Genomic DNA, 22,015 nt, shown 5'->3' with positions numbered 1-22,015 from the left:
CTTTGGGGCATTTTGTCCCCTTTTTATTTCTTTCTTTTTCTTTTTCTTTTCTTTCTAATTTTTTTTCTTTTCATATGTTTTTCCATACTCTTCTTTTTTTTTCTTTTTTCTTTTTCTTTTGTTTTTTTCCTCTCATTTTCTTTCTTTCAAACTATATACAAGAACATCAATGCATAAGGTCTATACATTTAATCAATACATAAGTATGTATCCAATTCCCAATATTTGCAACAAAAATACAAAACTACCCTTTTCTCAACCAATGTCCCAAGATTTTCCACACTTGAATGTTACACCACACACTAGCCTAAGCTAATCAAAGATCCAAATAAGGACTTTTATTGTTTTCCACTTTGAGGCTTGTAATGTGCTAAATTAAGAACAAGTGGGTTAATTGTAGGCTCAAATTGGCTAACAATGGAAGATAAAAGGTAAGGCTATTTGGGCGAGTGAGCTAAATAAAATGATGGCCTCAATCATATAAATGCATGAATACAAGTAATAATGGACATAAAGAATCAAACAAATCAAAGATTACAATCATAGAAAGAGAATAATGCACACAAGAAGGAAGATAAGTAGTTATAAGATGAAACCACACAATTAGGCTCAAATCTCACTTGCTTGTGTTCTTAGCTCAAAAACATGATCCACAAGATATATAATTCAAGCAAGTTCTATGAAAAGTTTTCACTCAAATCAATTGGTGTGCCCTATAGATAGGAATCTTAAAAAATTTTACTATTTTGACTAAGCTTATTATGTATATATATGCAAAAATAAGAAAATGCAAATAAAAATCCTAAAAACCTAGAATGGAATGCAAAAGTGTTGAGATTAGAAACTTGTCACCCAAAATCGCCGACCGGTCGGACGACCTTCCCACACTTAAAAGTTTGCACCATCCTCGGTGCACTCAAAGATGAGCAAGGGGGTATGGCGACTTTCCGAGTTGTACCTTCAGCTAGTAGGTCAAACCGGTTGCTGCGTGTTCTTTGTCTTGCTTCCGTTTTTGCTTGTGGTGCATCAATCATGAAAAACAAAAATATAACACCATAAGATGAGAAAACAAAAGCAAGAAAGCATACATTGTTGGAATGAGGTACTAATAACTAGGATTGAGTGAGTGAATTAGTGTGACATTAATGACAAATAAGTGTGTGAATTCTAAATTGCACGCAGTTTAGAACACACATTAGCATAAAAGCTATGTCACTAAAGAAGCATGCACTTTACTCAATCTAGCATGCTTGCGATGCTTTAAGTAAGCTTGTAAGGTAAAACAAGCATTAAGGAAGCATGAGAGCACTCAAGCTAAAAGCGTATGGATGCATATGATCATGGAATACAATGCATTGAAGTAAATGCACAACATCCATCAAGAGATTGCCTAATCGAGGAAAAGGATTAAAATTACATGTTGGCCAAATTATGCAATTCAAGAAGAGTTACAAGCTCGAAGGCAATTCTCATCACTTGGTATTCTTAAAAGGTAAGCATGAAAAACTCAAAACCAAGTAGCAAAATATAACCTCAACAATAAAATCCAACAAAGATTATAAACATAATGACGTTAAGATAACATCCCTTTTAATACTCAACAGCAATTAATGGTAAACAAGAATAACAATCCAACACTTACAATGAAAAAGAGAAAATGAAACGAAAACTAACTAAAATTAACTAATCAACTAACTAACTAATTAGTTAACTAAAATAAATGGTTATCAATGGTGTTTGGGAGTGTTGGATGAGGGGTAGAAGAAGGGAAGAAGAAAGGAGAAGGAAAGAAATGGAAAGAGGAGAAGAAAAGAGATCTGTTGAAGGAAGGACATCCGCGCATACGCGCGCATGGCGCGCGCGCGCATGGCTTATTTCGAGAGTGGTGCGTACGCGTCATGTGCGCGTATGCTGGTACGCCAAATTGTGATACCTTGCAACGGTGATAAAAACTTGGTGCGCGCGAATGTGATCTCAACACTTCTTCACAACTCCGTGTAACTAACCAGCAGGTGCACTGGGTCGTCCAAGTAATAAACCTTACGTGAGTAAGGGTCGATCCCACGGAGATTGTCGGTCTGAAGCAAGCTATGGTCATCTTGTAAATCTCAGTCAGGCGGATTCAAATGGTTATGAGGTTTTGATAATTAAAATATAAATAAAATATAAAATAAGATAGAAATACTTATGTAATTCATTTGTGGGAATTTCAGATAAGCGTATAAAGATGCTTTGTTGCTTCTGAACCTCTGCTTTCCTATTGCCTTCTTCCAATCATGCGTTACCTCCTTCCATGGCAAGCTGTATGATCCTCTCGGATGAAAACAAATCCATATGCACTGTCACCGCACGGCTAATCATCTGTCGGTTCCCGCAAGCGTCGGAATAGGACCATTGTCCTTTTGCGCACTGTCACTTGCGCCCCACATTTGTAGGTTTGAAGCTCGTCACAGTCATCCCTTCCCAGATCCTACTCGGAATACCACAGACAAGGTTTAGACTTTTCAGATCTCAGGAATGCTTCCAATGGTTCTAGCCTATACCACGAAGGTTTTAATCTCATATTCAGATACTCTGTTGTCAGGAGAGATGATGTGAATCATTGATCAGGGACCCAAAGAATATACTCTGGCTGTCGTTCAATGACTACGTTGAACATCATGTAGACCGCTTTGTGGTTGTCAGGCACGCGGATCTTGGCTAAGCGAGTAATAAAGATTGGGTGATTGTCACGGGTCACCCCTTCATTCTGACTTAACTAAATTAAGAATAAGAGTATATCTTGGAGAAGAAGTAGGTGTGAATTGAAGGAAAAATAATAGTAATTGCATTAATTCATGAAGAACAGCAGAGCTCCACACCTTAATCTATGGGGTGTAGAAACTCCACCGTAGAAAATACATAAGTGAAAGGTCTAGGCGTGGCCGTGAGGCCAGCCTCCAAATGTGTACAATAGTCTATGATAGAATAATATGGTCGAAGACGTAAAATAAATTTCTAAAAGTAGTTTTTATACTAGACTAGTTACTAGGATTTACAGAAAATAAGTAACTAAGTGCAGATAGTGCAGAAATCCACTTTCGGGGCCCACTTGGTGTGTGCTTGGGCTGAGCATTGAAGCTTTTTCGTGTTTAGGCTGTTCCTGGAGTTAAACGCCAGCTTTGGTGCCATTTTGGGCGTTTAACTCCAATTCTGGTGCCAATTTGGGCGTTTTACACCATAATTTTTAGGCTGACTTTGAACGCCAGTTTGGGCCATCAAATCTCGAGCAAAGTATGGACTATTATATGTTTTTGGAAAGCCAGAATGTCTACTTTCCAACGAAATTTAGAGTGCACCAATTGGGCTTTTGTAGCTCCACAAAATCCACTTCGAGTGCAGGGAGGTCAGAATCCAACAACATCTGTAGTCCTTTTTCAACCTCTGAATCAAATTTTTGCTCAGGTCCCTCAATTTCAGCCAAAAAATACCTTAAATCACAGAAAAACACACAAAATCATAGTAAAGTCTAGAAATGTAATTTTTGCATAAAAACTAATAAAAATATAATAAAAATTAACTAAAACATACAAAAAACTATGTAAAAACAATGCCAAAAAGGGTATAAATTATCCACTCATCACAACACCAAACTTAAATTGTTGCTTGTTCCCAAGCAACTGAAAATAAAATAGGATAAAAATAAGAGAATATACAATAAATTCTAAATTTATCAATGAAAATTAGTTTCAATTAGATGAGCGGGACTTGTAGCCTTTTTGCTTCTGAACAGTTTTGGCATCTCACTTTATCCTTTGAAGTTCAAGAATGATTGGCATCTATAGGAACTCAGAATTCAGATAGTGTTATTGATTCTCCTAGTTCAGTATGTTGATCCTTGAACACAGCTACTTTATGAGTCTTGGCCGTGACCCTAAGCATTTTGTTTTCCAGTATTACCACCTGATACATAAATGTCACAGACACATAACTGGGTGAACCTTTTCAGATTGTGACTCAGCTTTGTTAGAGTCCCCAGTTAGAGGTGTCCAGAGCTCTTAAGCACACTCTTTTTTTGCTTTGGACCACGACTTTAACCGCTCAGTCTCAAGCTTTTCACTTGACACCTTCATGCCACAAGCACATGGTTAGGGACAGCTTGGTTTAACCGCTTAGGCCAGGATTTTATTCCTGTGGGCCCTCCTATCCTCTGATGCTCAAAGTCTTGGATCCTTTTTCTACCCTTACCTTTTAGTTTAAAGGGTTACTGGCTTTTTCTTCTTGCTTTTTCTTTTTCTTTCTTATTTTTTTTCGTTTATTATTATATATTTTTTTCGCAAGCTTTGTATTCACTGCTTTTTCTTACTTCAAGAATCAATTTTATGATTTTTTAGATTATCAATAACATTTCTCCATTTTCATTATTCTTTCAAGAGCCAACAATTTTAACATTCATAAACAACAAATTCAAAAATATGCATTGTTCAAGCATTCATTCAGAAAACAAAAGGTATTGCCACCACATCAAAATAATTTAACTAATTTCAAGATAGAATTCAAAATCATGCATTTCTAGTTCTTTTGCAATTAAAAATATTTTTCATTTAAAAAGGGTGAAGGATTCATAGGACATTCATAGCTTTAAGACATAGACACTAGACACTAATGATCATGTAATAAAGACACAAACATAGACAAAACATAAAGCATAATTTTTGAAAAATAGAAAAAATAAAAAACAAGGAAATTAAAGAACGGGTCCACCTTAGTGATGGCGGCTAGTTCTTCCTCTTGAAGATCTTATGGAGTGCTTGAGCTCCTCTATGTCTCTTCCTTGTCTTTGTTGCTCCTCCCTCATGGCTCTTTGGTCTTCTCTAATTTCATGGAGGAGGATGGAATGCTCTTGGTGCTCCATCCTTAGTTGTCCCATGTTGGAACTCAGTTCTCCTAAGGAGGTGTTAATTTTCTCCCAATAGTTTTGTGGAAGAAAGTGCATCCCTTGAGGCATCTCAGAGATTTCATGATGAGGAATTTCCTCATGCTCTTGTTGAGGTCCATGAGTGGGCTCTCTTGTTTGCTCCATCCTCTTCTTAGTGATGGGATTGTCCTCATCAATGAGGATGTCTTCCTCTATGACAATTCCAGCTGAATTGCATAGGTGACAAATGAGATGAGAGAAGGCTAACCTTGCCAAAGTGGAGGGCTTGTCCGCCACCTTGTAGAGTTCTAGGGATATGATCTCATGAACTTCTACTTCCTCTCTAATCATGATACTATGGATCATGATGGCCCGGTCTATTGTAACTTCAGACCGGTTGCTAGTAGGAATGATAGAGCATTGGATGAACTCCAACCATCCTCTAGCCACGGGTTTGAGGTCAAGCCTTCTTAGTTGAACCGGCTTGCCTCTTGAGTCTCTCTTTCATTGAGCGCCTTCCACACAAATTCCCTAAGGACTTGATCCAACCTTTGATCAAAGTTGACCCTTCTAGTGAAAAGGTGAGGATCTCCTTGCATCATAGGCAAGTTGAATGCCAACCTCACATTTTTCGGACTGAAATCCAAGTAATTTCCCCGAACCATTATGAGCCAATTCTTTGGGTTCAGGTTCACACTTTGGTCATGGTTCTTAGTGATCCATGCATTAGCATAGAAATCTTGAACCATTAAGATCCCGACTTGTTGAATGGGGTTGGTGAGAATTTTCCAACCTCTTCTTCGAATCTCATGTCGGATCTTCGGATATTCACTCTTTTTGAGCTTGAAGGGGATCTCGGGGATCACCTTTTTCTTGGCCACAACTTCATAGAAGTGGTCTTGATGGACCTTTGAGATGAATCTCTCCATCTCCCATGACTCGGAGGTGGAAGCAATTGCCTTCCCTTTCCTCTTTCTAGAGGTTTCTCCGGCCTTAGGTGCCATTAGTGGTTATGTAAAATAAAAAGCTTTAGCTTTTCCCACACCAATCTTATAATTGTTGCTCGTCCTCGAGCAAAAGAAGAACAGAAAGGAGTAGAAGAAGAAGAAATGGAGGAGATGGAGGGTAGTGAAGGTTTCGGCCAAGGGGGTAGTAGTGTGTATGTTGTGTAAATTTGGAGGTAGTGAGGAGGGGTATTTATAGGATAGGAGAGAGGGGGGTTCGGTCAAGAAGGGGGGGTTTAGGAGGGAAATGGTTTGAATTTGAATGGTGAGGTAGGTGGGGTTTTATGATGGATGGATGTGAGTGGTGAAGAGAGTATGGAGAAGAGGGTAAGATTTGATAGGTGAATGGTGTTTGGGGAAGAGGTGTTGAGGTGATTAGTCAAGGGTGTATGGGGAAGAGTGTTATGGAAATGTGTGAAGGAGAGAGAAGAAGTGGGGTAGGTGGGGATCCTGTGGGATCCACAGATCCTGAGGTGTCAAGGAATTTAAGTCCCTGCACCATTCTGGCATTCAAACGTCCATTCTGCACCAAATCTGGCGTTTAACGCTAGCTCTGCTACCTTTCCTGGCGTTAAACGCCAGTCTGCTGCCCATTTCTGGCGTTAAACACCACTCTGCTGCCCGTTTCTGGCATTAAATGCCAGCCAGATGCCCATTTCTGGCGTTTAACGCCAGCCAGATGCCAAACAGCCTTTTCTGGCATTAAACGCCCAGAGTGCTGCCCATTCTGGCGTTTAACGCCCAGAATGCTGCCAGGCTGGGCGTTAAACGCCCATTCTGCTATCCTTACTGGCGTTTAAACTCCAGTAAGCTTGTCCTCCAGTGTGTGCTATTTTTTATGCTATTTTTCATTTTGTTTTTTATTTTTCAGTTATTTTTGTGACTTCACATGATCATCAACCTAAAGAAAACATAAAATAGCAATGAAAAATAAATAAATATAATTAAATAGCATTGGGTTTCCTCCCAATAAGTGCTTCTTTAATGTCAATAGCTTGACAGTGAGCTCTTAGAGAGCTTCACAGAGACTCAGAGCTTGATGATGGCCTCCCAACACCAAACTTAGAAGTTGAGTGTGGGGACTCTGTTTGACTTTGTATTGAGAGAAGATTTTCATGCTTCCTCTCTATGGTTACAGAAGAAGATCCTTAAGCCTTAAACACAAGGTAGTCCTCATTCAATTGCAGGACTAACTCTCCTCTGTCCACATTAATCACAGCTCTTGCTGTGGCTAGGAAGGGTTTTCCAAGGATGATGGAATCATCTTCATCCTTCCCAGTGTCTAGGATTATGAAGTCGGCAGGGATGTAATAGCCTTCAACCTTCACTAAGACATCCTCTACAAGTCCATAAGCCTGTTTCCTTAAATTGTCTGCCATCTCTAGTGAGATTTTAGCAGCTTGTACCTCAAAGATCCCTAGTTTCTCCATTACAGAGAGGGGCATGAGGTTTATCCCTGACCCCAGGTCACACAGAGCCTTCTCAAAGGTCATGGTGCCTATGGTATAAGGTATTAAGAACTTTCCAGGATCCTGTTTCTTCTGAGGTAAATTCATTTGAACCAGATCATTCAGTTCATTGATGAGCAATGGAGGTTCATCCTCCCAAGACTTATTACCAAATAACTTGGAATTCAGCTTCATGATTGCTCCTAGATATTGAGCAACTTGCTCCTCAATAATATCTTCATCCTCTTCTGAGGAAGAATATTCATCAGAGTTCATGAATGGCAATAGTAAGTTCAGTAGAATCTCTAAGGTCTCTGTATGAGCCTCAGATTCCTTTGGTTCCTCATTAGGGAACTCCTTGGAGGCTAGTGGACGTCCATTGAGGTCTTCCTCACTGGAATTCACTGCCTTTTCCTCCTTTATAGGTTCGGCCGTGTGGGGTATATTGATGGCCTTGCACTCTCTCTTTGGATTCTCTTCTGTATTGCTTGGGAGAGTACTAGGAGGGAGTTCAGTAACTCTTTTACTCAGCTGACCCACTTGTGCCTCCAAATTTCTAATGGAGGACCTTGCTTCAGTCATGAAGCTTTGAGTGGTCTTAGATAGATTAGAGATTATGGTTGCCAAGTCAGAGAGGCTCTGCTTAGAATTCTCTGTCTGTTGCTGAGAAGATGATGGAAAAGGTTTGCTATTGCCAAACCTATTTCTCCCACCATTATTATTATTGAAGCCTTTATTAGGCTTCTGTTGATCCTTCCATGAGAGATTAAGATGATTCCTCCATGAAGGATTGTAAGTGTTTCCATAGAATTCTCCCATGTAATTTACTTCTTCCATTCCAGGATTCTCAGGGTCATAAGCTTCTTCTTCAGAGGAAGCTTCCTTAGTACTACCTGATGCAGCTTGCATTCCAGACAGACTCTGAGAAATCATATTGACTTGCTGAGTCAATATTTTGTTCTGAGCCAATATGGCATTCAGAGTATCAATCTCAAGAATTCCTTTCTTCTGAGTTGTCCCATTATTCACAGGATTCCTTTCAGAAGTGTATATGAACTGGTTATTTGCAACCATTTCAATGAGTTCCTAGGCTTCTGCAGGCGTCTTCTTCAGATGAAGAGATCCTCCAGCAGAGTGATCCAATGACATCTTGGACAATTCAGACAGACCATCATAGAATATACATATGATGCTCCATTCTGAAAACATGTCAGAAGGACACCTTCTGATCAATTGCTTGTATCTTTCCCAAGCTTCATAGAGGGATTCACCTTCCTTCTGTCTGAAGGTTTGGACTTCCACTCTAAGCTTACTCAACTTTTGAGGTGGAAAGAATTTGGCCAAGAAAGCATTGACCAACTTTTCCCAAGAGTTCAGGCTTTCTTTAGGTTGTGAGTCCAACCATGTCCTAGCTTTGTCTCTTACAGCAAAGGGGAAAAACATAAGTCTGTAGACCTCAGGATTAACCCCATTGGTCTTAACAGTGTCACAGATTTACAAGAATTCAGCCAAGAACTGATGAGGATCTTCCAATGGAAGTCCATGAAACTTGCAATTCTGCTGTATTAGAGAAACTAATTGAGGCTTAAGCTCAAAGTTGTTTGCTCCAATTACAGGAATTGAGATGCTCCTTCCACAGAAGTCAGAAGAGGGTGCAATAAAGTCACCAAGCATCTTCCTCACATCTCCACCATTGTTATTGGGTTCGGCCATCTCTTCTTCTTTTTCGAAAATTTATGTTAGGTCCTCTCCAGAGTGTTGTGCTTTAGCTTCTCTTAGCTTCCTCTTTAGAGTCCTTTCAGGTTCCGGATCAGCTTCAACAAGAATGTTCTTATCCTTGCTCCTGCTCATATAAAAAAAAAAAGAGAATAGAAAAGAATAGGAATCCTCTATGTCACAGTATAGAGATTCCTTTATGTGAGTAGAAGAAGAGAAGAGTAGAAGAGTGAGAAGAGAAAAATTCGAACACAGAGAGGGAGAGAAGGTTCGAATTTTAAGAAGAAAAGTGTTAGTGATTAAATAAATAAATAGAAAGAGATGAGAGAGAGAGAGAGAGAGAGTTTTCGAAAATTAATTAAAATAAAATAAAAATATTTTTATTTTTATTTTAAATATTAGTTAGTATTCGAAAATTAAGAGAAGAAATAAAAATAAATTAAAATTTAAAATAATTAGTTAATTAAAAAGGAATTTCGAAAAAGTGGTGAGGAGTTTCGAAAATTAGAGAGAGAAAAGTAGTTAGGTAGTTTTGAAAGAGATAAGAAATAGTAAACTTTTTAAATTCAAACAAAAAGTCAAGTAGTTAATTGAAAACGATTTGAAAATCAATTTTGAAAAGATAGGAAATTAGAAAAAGATTTTAAAATTAAGTTTGAAAAAAAGATATGATTGAAAGATATTTTGAAAAAGATTTGAATTGGAAATTAAAAAGATTTTATTTTTGAAATTAAAGTTGATTACTTGTCTAACAAGAAACTAAAAGATATGATTCTAGAATTTAAAAATTGAACCTTTCTTAATAGGCAAGTAACAACTTGAAATTTTTGAATCAAAACATTAAATGTTAGTAATAAATTCGAAAATATGAAGTAAAATAAGAAAAAAATTTTGAAAATCAATTTTAAAATTTTCAAAAATATTAAGCAGAAAAATGAAAAAGATTTAATTTTTGAAAAAGATAGGATTTTTAAATTGAAAATTTTGACTTGACTCATAAGAAACAACTAAATTTTAAAACTTTTTGACTAAATCAATTAAAAATTTTCGAAATTTATGAGAAGAATAAGGGAAAGATATTATTTTTGATTTTTTGAATTTTAATGAGGAAAGAGAAAAATATAAAAATGACACAAAACATGAAAATTTAAGATCAAAACAAAAATGCATGCATGAACACTTTGAATGTCAAGATGAACACCAAGAACACATTTTTGAAAATTTTTTAAGAAAAAAAAACATGCAAGACACCAAACTTAAAAATTTTTAAAACTTTAGACAATAAGAATTCAAAGATGCATATGAAAAACAAGAAAAGACACAAAACAAGAAGAACACAAGATCAAACAAAGACAATCATCAAGAACAACTTGAAGATCATGAAGAACACATGCATGAATTTTTCGAAAATTTAAAGAGAGATTAAAAAGATGCAATTGACACCAAACTTAAAATTTGACACTAGACTCAAACAAAAAACATAAAATTTTTTGTTTTTATGATTTTATTATTTTCTTTTTGGATTTTTCGAAAATAAATTGGAAAAAGAAGATAAAGAAATTCAAAATTTTTAATAAGAATTCCAGGAATCATGCAATGTTAGTCTAAAGCTTCGATCCAAAATTTTAGATATGGCTAAATAGCCAGCCAAGCTTTATATGAAAGCTTCGGTCCAAAAGATTAGACATGGCCAATGGCCAGCCAAGCTTCAGCATACAAATCAGACATACAACAGCCAATTTGATGGGAATCAAAAGGCTCCTGTAATGATAAGTGGAAGCCTCGGTCCAAAAAAATTAGACATGACTTAACAGCGAGCCAGGCTTCAACAGATCATGATGAAACTCTCGGATTCATTCTTAAAAATTATGAAGAACATAGAATAATTTTTTTTTGAATTTTTCGAAAATAAAATTAAAAAGCTTAAACATAAAATAAAAGTACCTAAGCTGAGCAACAAGATGAACTGTCAGTTGTCCAAACTCGAACAATCCCCGGCAACGGCACCAAAAACTTGGTACGCGAAATTGTGATCCCTTGCAACGGCGCTAAAAACTTGGTGCGCGCGAATGTGATCTCAACACTTCTTCACAACTCCGTGTAACTAACTAGCAAATGCACTAGGTCGTCAAAGTAATAAACCTTATGTGAGTAAGGGTCGATCCCACGGAGATTGTCGGTCTGAAGCAAGCTATGGTCATCTTGTAAATCTCAGTCAGGCGGATTCAAATGGTTATGAGGTTTTGATAATTAAAATATAAATAAAATATAAAATAAGATAGAAATACTTATGTAATTCATTGGTGGGAATTTCAGATAAGCGTATAGAGATGCTTTGTTGCTTCTGAACCTCTGCTTTCCTATTGCCTTCTTCCAATCATGCGTTACCTCCTTCCATGGCAAGCTGTATGATCCTCTCGGATGAAAACAAATCCATATGCACTGTCACCGCACGGCTAATCATCTGTCGGTTCCCGCAAGCGTCGGAATAGGACCATTGTCCTTTTGCGCACTGTCACTTACGCCCCACATTCGCAGGTTTGAAGCTCGTCACAGTCATCCCTTCCCAGATCCTACTCGGAATACCACAGACAAGGTTTAGACTTTTCGGATCTCAGGAATGCTGCTAATGGTTCTAGCTTATACCACGAAGGTTTTAATCTCAGATTCAGATGCTCTGTTGTCAGGAGAGACGATGTGAATCATTGATCAGGGACCCAAGAGAATATACTCTGGCTGTAGTCTAATGACTACGTTGAACATCATGTAGACCGCTTTATGGTTGTCAGGCACGCGGATCCTGGCTAAGCGAGTAATGAAGATTGGGTGATTGTCACGGGTCACCCCTTCATTCTGACTTAACTGAATTAAGAACAAGAGTATATCTTGGAGAAGAAGTAGGCGTGAATTGAAGGAAAAATAATAGTAATTGCATTAATTCATGAAGAACAGCAGAGCTCCACACCTTAATCTATGGGGTGTAGAAACTCCACCATAGAAAATACATAAGTGAAAGGTCTAGGCATGGCCGTGAGGCTAGCCTCCAAATGTGTACAATGGTCTATGATAGAATAATATGGTCGAAGACGTAAAATAAATTTCTAAAAGTAGTTTTTATACTAGACTAGCTACTAGGGTTTACAGAAAATAAGTAACTAAGTGCAGATAGTGCAGAAATCCACTTCTGGGGCCCACTTGGTGTGTGCTTGGGCTGAGCATTGAAGCTTTTTCATGCTTAGACTGTTCCTGGAGTTAAACACCAGCTTTGGTGCCAGTTTGGGCGTTTTACGCCAGAATTTTTAGGCTGACATTGAATGCCAGTTTGAGCCATCAAATCTCAGACAAAGTATAAACTATTATATATTGCTGGAAAGCCCAGGATGTCTACTTTCCAACGCAATTGAGAGCATGCCAATTGGGCTTTTTTAGCTCCAGAAAATTTACTTCGAGTGCAGGGAGGTCAGAATCCAACAGCATCTGCAGTCCTTTTTCAGCCTCTGAATCAGATTTTTGCTCAGGTCCCTCAATTTCAGCCAGAAAATACCTGAAATCACAGAAAAATACACAAAATCATAGTAAAGTCCATAAATGTGATTTTTTCATAAAAACTAATAAAAATATAATAAAAATTAACTAAAACATACTAAAAACTATGTAAAAACAATGCCAAAAAGGGTATAAATTATCCGCTCATCATACGCGCAAGTAGGTTTGTGCGAAAGGCACAATGCTAGTGCAACGTTCGTACAACTCTCAGGTTTTTGGCTCGAGGTGGAATTTCTCAATCCACCCGTACGCGTACATGGCGAGTGCGCGCGGGTAGGCGAAAATGCTTGATGCATGCGTACGCGCGCAGTGTGCATACGCGCGGATGGTGCTCTATTTCTTCAAAATTTTTCTATGTTTTTGCACCAATCCAAGTATTCCAAACCTCCAAACAGCTACCAAAACACCATAAAACCTTATTTAACATACTAAACTACCAATTAGACTCAACAAACTCAACAAAACATGAAATTAAGCCAATTCTATTAGTATGTACAAAAGAGAAAAAAATAAAAAGAATTTACCATGGTGGGGTGTCTCCCACCTAGCACTTTTGTTTATTGTCCTTAAGTTGGACTTATGGGGATCTCCTCATCAAGGTGGCTTGTGCTTAAAGCTATCCTTGAACATCCACCAATGCTTGAGTCTCCAATAAGCTCCATTCTTCAAAGTCAATAACTTCAAGTCTTGATGGAGTTTCTCACAAGCTATGAGCTCCCAAAGGTGATCCTCATGTATTCCCGGATCCCATATCTTGTTTTCACACCCATCCTTGAATTGATCATCATTAATCCATCCGGGTGGCAAGTAGGGTGAATTCTCAATAAAGTGACCAACAATCCTCCTAGACCCATCTAGTTGAGCACTACTCCAACCTTTATATCTCATGTTTGATGCATCAACCATAATGAGCCTTGATTTTCAACGCCAACCACAAAACCTTTTTCGCTTACGCTTCATCCCACAAAGTTTCCTAAGTTGGCCATTGATAAACCCCAATTTGTGGTTTATCTTGTACTTAATTTGGGAGATTTTATCACCTTTTCCCACATGTATTCAATGGAATAGCATGGTTTTGTAATTCTCCCTAGATTTGTGCTTAAGTATGAAAACATGCTTTTTAGGCCTTAAAATAGCTAAATTTAACTCACTTTAATTCCATTCGATGCCTTGACATGTTTGTTGAGTGATTTTAGGTTCATAAGGCAAGTATTGAATGGAAGAAGTGAGGAGAAAAGCATGCAAAGTGGGAGAACTCATGAAGAAATGAAGGAACCGTAAAGCTATCAAGCCTGACCTCTTCGCACTCAATCGACCATAACTTGAGCTACAGAGGTTCAAATGAGGCGGTTCTAGTTGAGTTGGAAAGCTAACATTCGGGGCTTCAAAATGATATAAAATTTGCCATAGTTTCCTGATGTCTAGGGATGCGCATGCACACTGTATGCGTGCGCACCGATGGAGCAGCGTGGGTACACTTTGGGCAACTCGTTGGGGGCGATTTCTAGCTCATTTTGGGTCCAATCCAACTCATTTCTGATGCTATTGAACCCAAGGATTGAAGGGAGAATGAAACAAGTAGTCATAGTTTATTTTTCATCATGTTTTAGGGTATAATTCTAGAGAGAGAATATCTCCCTTCTCTCTAGAATTTAGGGTAGTTTAGGTTAATCTCTCTCAATTTTCTCTTTCAATTCTTGTTTTGATTTAGTTTTTCCTTCTAATTTCTTGTTATTACATCTTTGTTCTCCTAGTTTTACTTGTTAATTTCTCATTTTGCTCTCTTTTATGTGTATGAACTATTGTTGAATTTTGATTTCTTTGAATGCAATCTTATGTTTCTAAGTCTCTTTTATGTTATCTCCATTGTTATTGTTGATTTCTTGTTGATGATAGTTATGGATCTTGTTAATTTTTACATTTGGTGATGTTTACTTTTCTTGCACTCTAGGTATTTGTTAAAATGCTTCCACTAGTTTTTTAGTAGTTTTCTTGACTCTTGGCCTAGGCTAAGGAAATTGAGTGACCTTGAGTCATTGGGTCTCATTGAATTGGTGATTTGAGAACCCTTGGTGGTCAATTTGATATCCATTGACACTAACCCACTACTACTCTAATTAGTAGATAGGTTGGGACTTATGGGTTGATGTTGATCAAGCCATTTGATATACTTCAAGTATAGAAGTAAACTTAATGAACTTGGTTCCTCATAATTATCAATATATGGTTTGTAGACAAGGATGGTGATCTCAATTACCTATGTCTAGCCAAGAGTTCTTTTCATTTCTTTTATTAACTCTTGTTATTTTACATTTCTTGTTCCTTATTACAAAAATCCCAAAACATTCCTTCATAGCCAATAATAAAGCATTTCATTGCAATTCTTTGTGAGACGACCCGGAGTTTAAATACTTCGGTTAATTCTTATTTGGGGTTTGTTATTTGTGACAACCAAATTTAATTTGATTTGAGAATTGAGTATTAGTTTGGACTATACTAACAACGGAATTATTTTGTGGAATTCCGAACCGGTATAAATTCATGTATCAGCCATCCGTTTCAAGCAAACCATATTCAAGTGGGATAATAAAGCTAATAGAAATGAATTTCACCCACTCAAATGAAGGAGTAGATGGCAACCTAGGCAAAGGCGATTCCAAAGATCTTGACAAAGCGTATTCAATTTCCATCCTCCTTTTTCTAAGGACTTCCACCTATTCACAAGATTCTTCAAATGTAATCCTTTGTTCAACAATTCTATCTAAGCCCTTTCCCTTACTCAAATCATAAATGGGAGGGTGAGAAAATTTTACTTCCATAACGCTTTCAAATCCAACGGGAGAAGGTTCTTCATGCTCAAAGGATTCTTCACCACTAAGCTTTGATGTTTGGTCTTCATCACCAAGGGGACTCAATTCTTGCTCTATCCCATCCAAGTCTTCATATGGAATATGCCTTGGAAGTTGTGCACATTCTTCCTTAGCGTCGAATTCAATCTTCTTGGAGGGATTTCCTTCAACTTTATGTTCCCAAGGAGGTTCCGCATCTCCTAAGTCTTCAACCATCTCTTCCTCTTCTTCAACAATTGTAGCTTCCTCCAATTGTTCCAATATAAAGTAACTTCTCTCATTCTCCACCAATCTCTCCTTTATGTTATGCTCTTCATTTGATTCTCCATATGTGGCCATGGGAGTTTCTTGAGTATTTAAGCATTGGGATGCTAACCGGCTTACCACCTCGTCCAAGGCGGCCGTGAATTGTTGCACATCCCTTTTCATCTCCTCTTGTCCTTGAACAAGAACATCAAGGATGTCATCCATTGGAGGTTAGGGTGGATGGAAGGGTTCATCAATTTGGGGGAAGGATTCATAGTAGGAAGGTGGTTCTTCTTGGTAAAGTTATGGTGGTTCAATATTTTTTCACTTTTTCCACTTGTTGCACAACGCGCTCCATGGTTGCTTGAAGTTGATCCAATGTTTCCTTGAGACAATCCCTTGACTCTTGTTCCTCTTGGATAATATGATTGGGATCATACGGCTCTTGGATCGATGGACATGAGTATTCTTCATGGGAGGTTGATAAACCACTATTTTATGGTTTATCTTGTACTCAATTGAGTGGTTTTTTATTAACTCTTTACCCACTTATTCATACTATTTGCATGGTTTTATGTTTCCTTCCTAATTATGTGCTTTGATTGAAAACATGCTTTTTTGATCTTATATTTGCTTATTATTAATCCTCTCTTATTACCATTAGATGCCTTGATATGTGTGTTAAGTGTTTTCAGATATTATAAGGCAGGAATGGCTTGGAGGATGGGAAGAAAGCATGCAAAAGTGGAAGGAATGCAAGAAGTTGGAGAAATTGCTAAGCTGTCCAGCCTGACCTCTCTGCAATCAAACGGCTATAACTTTAGCTACAGAGATCCAAACGACGCGGTTCTAGTTGCGTTGAAAAGCTAACGTCTGGGGCTTCGATTTGATATATAATATGCTATAGTTCCCCTGACGCTAGGCGACGCGACCGCGTGATCCATGCGGCCGCGTCGCAGTGATGGAAATCCAGCGTGGCAAAATTTGCAACCAGCGAATTCTGGGCTATTTCTGACCCAGTTTGCGGCCCAGAAAATACAGATTAGAGGCTCAAATAATTCACAATTTTAGGAGTAGATGTAGTTTTTAGAGAGAGAGGTTCTCTCCTCTCTCTTAGGATTAGGATTTAGGATTTCTCTTAGTTTTAGGAGTGACTCTCAATCCCAGGTTCAATGTTCTTTTATTGCTTTTCTCAATTTTGTTTATGACTCTCTATGTTTAGATTGATTTTCTATTTAATATATTTCTTGAGGTATTTCAGACTTATGATTGCTCCTTTTTATTATATAAATAATTTGGATTTTTCTCTTTTGGCTTTAGTTGAGACATTGGTAACTCTTGAGTTATCAAACTCATTGTTGATTGAAAATTGGAATTAATTTGTCCACTTAACTTACCTTTATAGTTAGAGGTTAATAAGGTGGGGGAAGAATCCAATTCTCATCACAATTGATAAGGATAACTAGGATAGGACCTCCAGTTCTCCATACCTTGCCAAGAGTTTATTTTATAGTTATTTATTTTGTTTTTATTATCATTCAGCATACTGCTTCCTTACTTCCAAAACCCCCAATTTACAATCTTCATAACCAATAATAAGAACATACTTCCCTGCAATTCCTTGAGAAGATGACGCGAGGTTCGAATACTCAGTTATCAATTTCAAAGGGGTTTGTTACTTGTAACAACCAAAAACGTTTGTGCGAAGGGATTTTTGTCGGTTTAGAGACTATATCTACAACGCGACTGTTTTTATGACATTCTTTACTGACAAAAATCCCAATGTCAGAGGTTGTTGTGGAAAGTAGTATTCATCTTGTGGTTGAAATTTTTCACACATTGGAGGTGGTTCATCTTGGTAATAATATGGAAGGAGTGGTTCTTGAAAGTGTTGATGTTGGAAGGGTGGTTCAATATTTGGCTCATATGGTTGTTGGGATGGTGGGTATGGATTAGGGTCATATGAAGGTGGTTGGTAAGAAGGGGCTTGTGAGTATGGTTGAGAGTTATGTTGAGGATGTGGCTCATAGGCATATGGTGGTGGTTCTTGAAAGTCACAAGGGGATTCACCATAGCCATTGGATTGATATGCATCATAGAATGACTCTTGTTCATAGTGCATTGGTGGAGGTTGTTGCCATGAAGATTAATCAGATGCATATGGCTCCTCTCACCTTTGATTATCCCATCCTTGATACACATTCTCATTGTAGCTCCAATTACCTACAACATAGTGAGAACCAAACTCATAGCCAAAGTGAGAATTCATAGTGAAAAGTGAAAATAAGAAACAAAAGCTATCAAGAAATAATGAAACAAAGTCCTAAAATTAGCAAAAACTAACAAGCAATCCAAAAATCAAGATATTCACAATATTCACATATATACAATAACCAATAACATAACACCATTGCAACTCCCCGGCAACGGTGCCATTTTGATGATTGGATTTTTAACGATTTAGAATTCACAAATGAATCTTCGTTGCAAGTATAGTTTCTAAACCAACATCAATCCTTTCATACAAAAGATTGTTTGTCACTAAAACAAACCCCTAAATTTATAAACTGAAGTATTAGAACCTCAGGTCGTCTCCCTAGAAATTGCAACAAAGTGTTCTTATTATTGGTTATGAGTTATGTTTGGGGTTTTTTTTTATAAGAAACGAGAAAGATAAATGGCAAGAAAGTACACTACAACTAATAAAGCTCTTGGCAAGATATGAGAACTATAAGTCCCATCCTAGTTATCCTCCTCAATTGTGACCACAAATTGTCCATTGCTACCACTTGGTTAACCTCTAACCATGGAGGAAAGTTAAGTGGATGAATCAACTTGATTCCACAAGTCCTAGCCAACTCCCAAGGGAAAGACTAGCTTTAGTGGTATACAAATCAATTAGCAACTTCTAATTATCAATCAACAAAGGAATTAGATAACTCAAGCGTTACTAATTACTCTACCAAAGCCAAGAGGAACCAAATCTAACTAATAACTAGAAGAAGCATTTCATCAAACATATAAAAGGCAATAAAAGTAAACAACATGAAGTGCAAGAATTAGAGAGAGATCTAACTAGAATAACAAGAGATCAACAATAGAAAAAGGAAAACAATTATAAAATAACAAAGAACTTACCAATTGCATTGAAGAATAAATGTAGATCTACAACAAAGTATAGGAACAACACAAAGAGAATTACAACAAAAGAATAAAAGAGTAATGATTGCAACAACAAAGAATTGAGAAGCAAAAGTAGAAGAAAGCATTAATTGAAATCTAGATCTAAGAACTAAACCTAAACCTAATCCTAATTCTAGAGAGAAGAGAGAGCTTCTCTCTCTCTAGAAACTACTCTCAACTAATCATCATGACTGTAAAAGATGTTAAGTGTTTATTCCCTTCAATCCTTGGTCCTTTAAATGCATCTTGGCGCCAAAGTTGGTTGCAAATTGGGCCCCACAGCTCTCAGAAATTGCTGGGCACGTTTTCTATTAAAAAACCACGTGCGCCCACCGGCGCGTACGCGTACAGTGCGCGTGTGCGTCCCTTGAGGTTTTCGCGATCCACGCATGCGCGTACTGTGCGCGTGCGCGTGGATGAAGATATCCAAATCTTTGGCTTTTTCATGTGTTCTCCACTTTGCATGCTTTCCTTTTCACTCCTTTGATTCATTCCTAGCCTTTTCAACCTGAAATCACTTAACAAACAAATCAAGGCATCTAGTGGAATCAAAGGTGAATTAAATTTAGCTAATTAAAGACCTAGAAAGCATGTTTTCACACTTAAGCACAAATTGAGAGACAATCATGAAACCATGCTATTTTATTGAATAAATGTGGGTAAAAGGTCATAAAACCCCCTAAAATCAAGCACAAGATAAACCCTACAAAGAGGGTTTATCACCGGCAACATTTAGAATATTCCCGTGCTTACGCTCTACTCTTCCATTTTCTCGTGGAGTTCCGACACACGAAGTTTGATGAATCACTCCTTGTTGCATAAAGTACTACTTTAAACACATGAACTCTGTTCCATTATCGGATCGCACCATTTTGACGCATTTATTGTATTGTTTTTCAACCAAAACAAAGAAATTTTTCAATGTAACAGACACTTCCGTCTTTTCTTTTAACAAATATATTCAAACGGCTCGTGAGCAATCATCCACAATGGTTAAGAAATATGAGGCTCCACATGACGACGGAGTTTTATAAGGCCCCCACAAGTCACAATGAATCAAATAAAAAATACTCGAAGCATGACTATCACTTAATGAAAACTTATTTCTTGTTTGTTTGGATTTTTCACAAATTTCACAAATTTTATTCACCTCTTCGCTAGTACATTTGTCACTCACATTGGGGATCATTTGCACAATTTTAAATGATGGATGTCCCAATCTCTTATGCCACAGAGTCAATTTATTTTCAGCTTTGACATGACTTGCTTGAGCCTTGTGCACACCACAATACCAATAGAGCCCATCCTTCCGTTCACCCGCTTTAATCATCTTCCTCGAAGTGCGGTCCTGCATAATACACAGTTTGTCAGTGAATTGTACAACACAGTTTTCTTCATCAGTCAATTGTGAAACAGAAAGCAAGTTGCATTTTAATTTTAGTACATAAAGGATATTTTTCAACTGAAGTCCTTCGTCAAGAACCACAGTTCCTTGTTTGCAAGCAAGCACTTGCTCACCATCAAGCAACCCCACTGGACATCTTGGAATGGTCCTTTTTTCACACAAATTTTTTAAGGTACCTGTCATGTGGTTAGAAGCACCACTATCGATGATCCACAAATCCCAAATTCTCTTACCAGTCATTTTCTCAGATTCAGCTGATTTTTGTTTGCTGATCATATCAACCAATACCTTCCATTGCTCACTAGTTAAACATGTCATGTCAAGATTCTTTTCTTCTAGGTTATTCACACGACTTCCACTTCCTCCAGTGCACGCCACATTAGCACGCGTTTGAGCCCCTCGGTTGCGCATTCCTTGTCTTCCTGATTCTCTGCCAGTGCCTCTTCCTTCGTGCCTTGGCCGGTCACCCCACCATTCTAGGTAACCCACTATTTGAAAACACTCTTTCACATCATGCCCATTTTTGCCGCACTTGAAACACGTCACGACCTTTTCTCCATGTTCACCTTCCCTTCTAGCATTGTTGCCGACATGCGCCGCAAGTCCCACAACCAGTCCCCTTTCATCTGCCGACTTGGTGATTGTCTTTACCCTTTCCTCTTGAATTAACATCGCGTACACACGATTAAGCGAATGTAAGGGATCGGTTGCAAGGATACTCGACCTCACAGTAGCATAGCTGACATCATCAAGGCCCATGAGGAGTTGGTGAACCTTTTCTTCTTCCCTCCGCTTCTCAAGTTAAGAGCCAATTGAACACTTGCACGCACCATAGGTGCATTTGGGAATCTGGTCACAATTTGTAAGTTCATCCCAAAGTATTTTCAACTTTCCATAGTACGCAGCCATGAACGCACCTTCTTGCTTACACCTTGTCAAATCTGCTTTCAACTGCTGTATTCGAGGTCCATTCACAACAGAGAAGCGTTCTTTGATGTCCTCCCACAGCGTCTTCGCATTCTCTGCATAAGCCACGGTAGTCTGCAAGCTTGGCTCGATCGTATTCAAAATCCACAAAACAATCATGGATTGGACCGTCCACCAATCTTCAAGTTCAGGTGCATCCTTTCCTGGTTCTGTGTGAGTCCCGTCAATGAATTCCCACTTTCTCCGAACTCGAAGAGAAATCTTCACAGCCCTCGCCCATTCGTCATAATTTTCCCCACGCAATTGCACCTGCGTGATTATGTTTTCTGGGTTATCACTCGCGTTGAGGTCGTACGGTGAGTGAGTCTTCTTCTCGTCTCCTCCTGAGGAGTGTGGTTTGTCTCCGACGATGGTCTTCTCTAACTCTGCCGCCATAGTTTCTCAGGTCGTCCTCTATTTTATGTGTTTCTCAAGTTAGGCTCTGATGCCATAATAAATAATGGTAATCGGCTTCTTTTCTCTTTGATACAAACTTTCACATATATATATATATATATATATATATATATATATATATATATATATATTCTAATCAACAAATCACAACAAATATTTTCCTAATATAACCGCTTAATTTATTATCCTAATTTATTCCTACCAAAAATATATATGACAAATTATTATATACATAAATAACCAAACCTTCTAATTGACATTTCTATATATAACTTATGTTGACCGTTGTTATTTATCTTTTTATAATTATTTATAAGAATATTTTAATAAATATGGTG

General features: G+C 37.8%; 1 protein-coding gene and 1 non-coding gene across 2 annotated transcripts; one reads left to right on the top strand and one right to left on the bottom strand.

Moving 5' to 3' along the window:
• The first annotated feature begins 8,556 nt into the window (after nucleotides 1-8,556).
• LOC148554033 (small nucleolar RNA R71) lies at nucleotides 8,557-8,660 on the top strand. Its single transcript, XR_015893777.1, has one exon. It is a non-coding gene; the product is annotated as a small nucleolar RNA R71 (small nucleolar RNA).
• A 12,435-nt stretch (nucleotides 8,661-21,095) lies between these two features.
• Nucleotides 21,096-21,656, bottom strand: LOC148554032 (uncharacterized). Its single transcript, XM_088494953.1, has one exon. The coding sequence runs from the start codon at nucleotides 21,654-21,656 to the stop codon at nucleotides 21,096-21,098; it is 561 nt and encodes a 186-aa protein (XP_088351079.1).
• Between the last annotated feature and the right edge of the window lie 359 nt (nucleotides 21,657-22,015).

Source organism: Arachis ipaensis, chromosome B7 (genome assembly GCF_059453495.1).
Source record: "Arachis ipaensis isolate K30076 ecotype BB chromosome B7, ASM5945349v1, whole genome shotgun sequence".
NCBI classification, from domain to species: domain Eukaryota; kingdom Viridiplantae; phylum Streptophyta; class Magnoliopsida; order Fabales; family Fabaceae; genus Arachis; species Arachis ipaensis.
The sequence above is the reverse complement of the archived record's forward strand: the minus strand, read 5'-3'. Positions and strand labels throughout refer to the sequence as shown.

Excerpts from the sequence above, each read along its gene's own strand:
- LOC148554032 (XM_088494953.1), bottom strand. The coding sequence starts at position 21,656 with ATGGCGGCAGAGTTAGAGAAGACCATCGTCGGAGACAAACCACACTCC.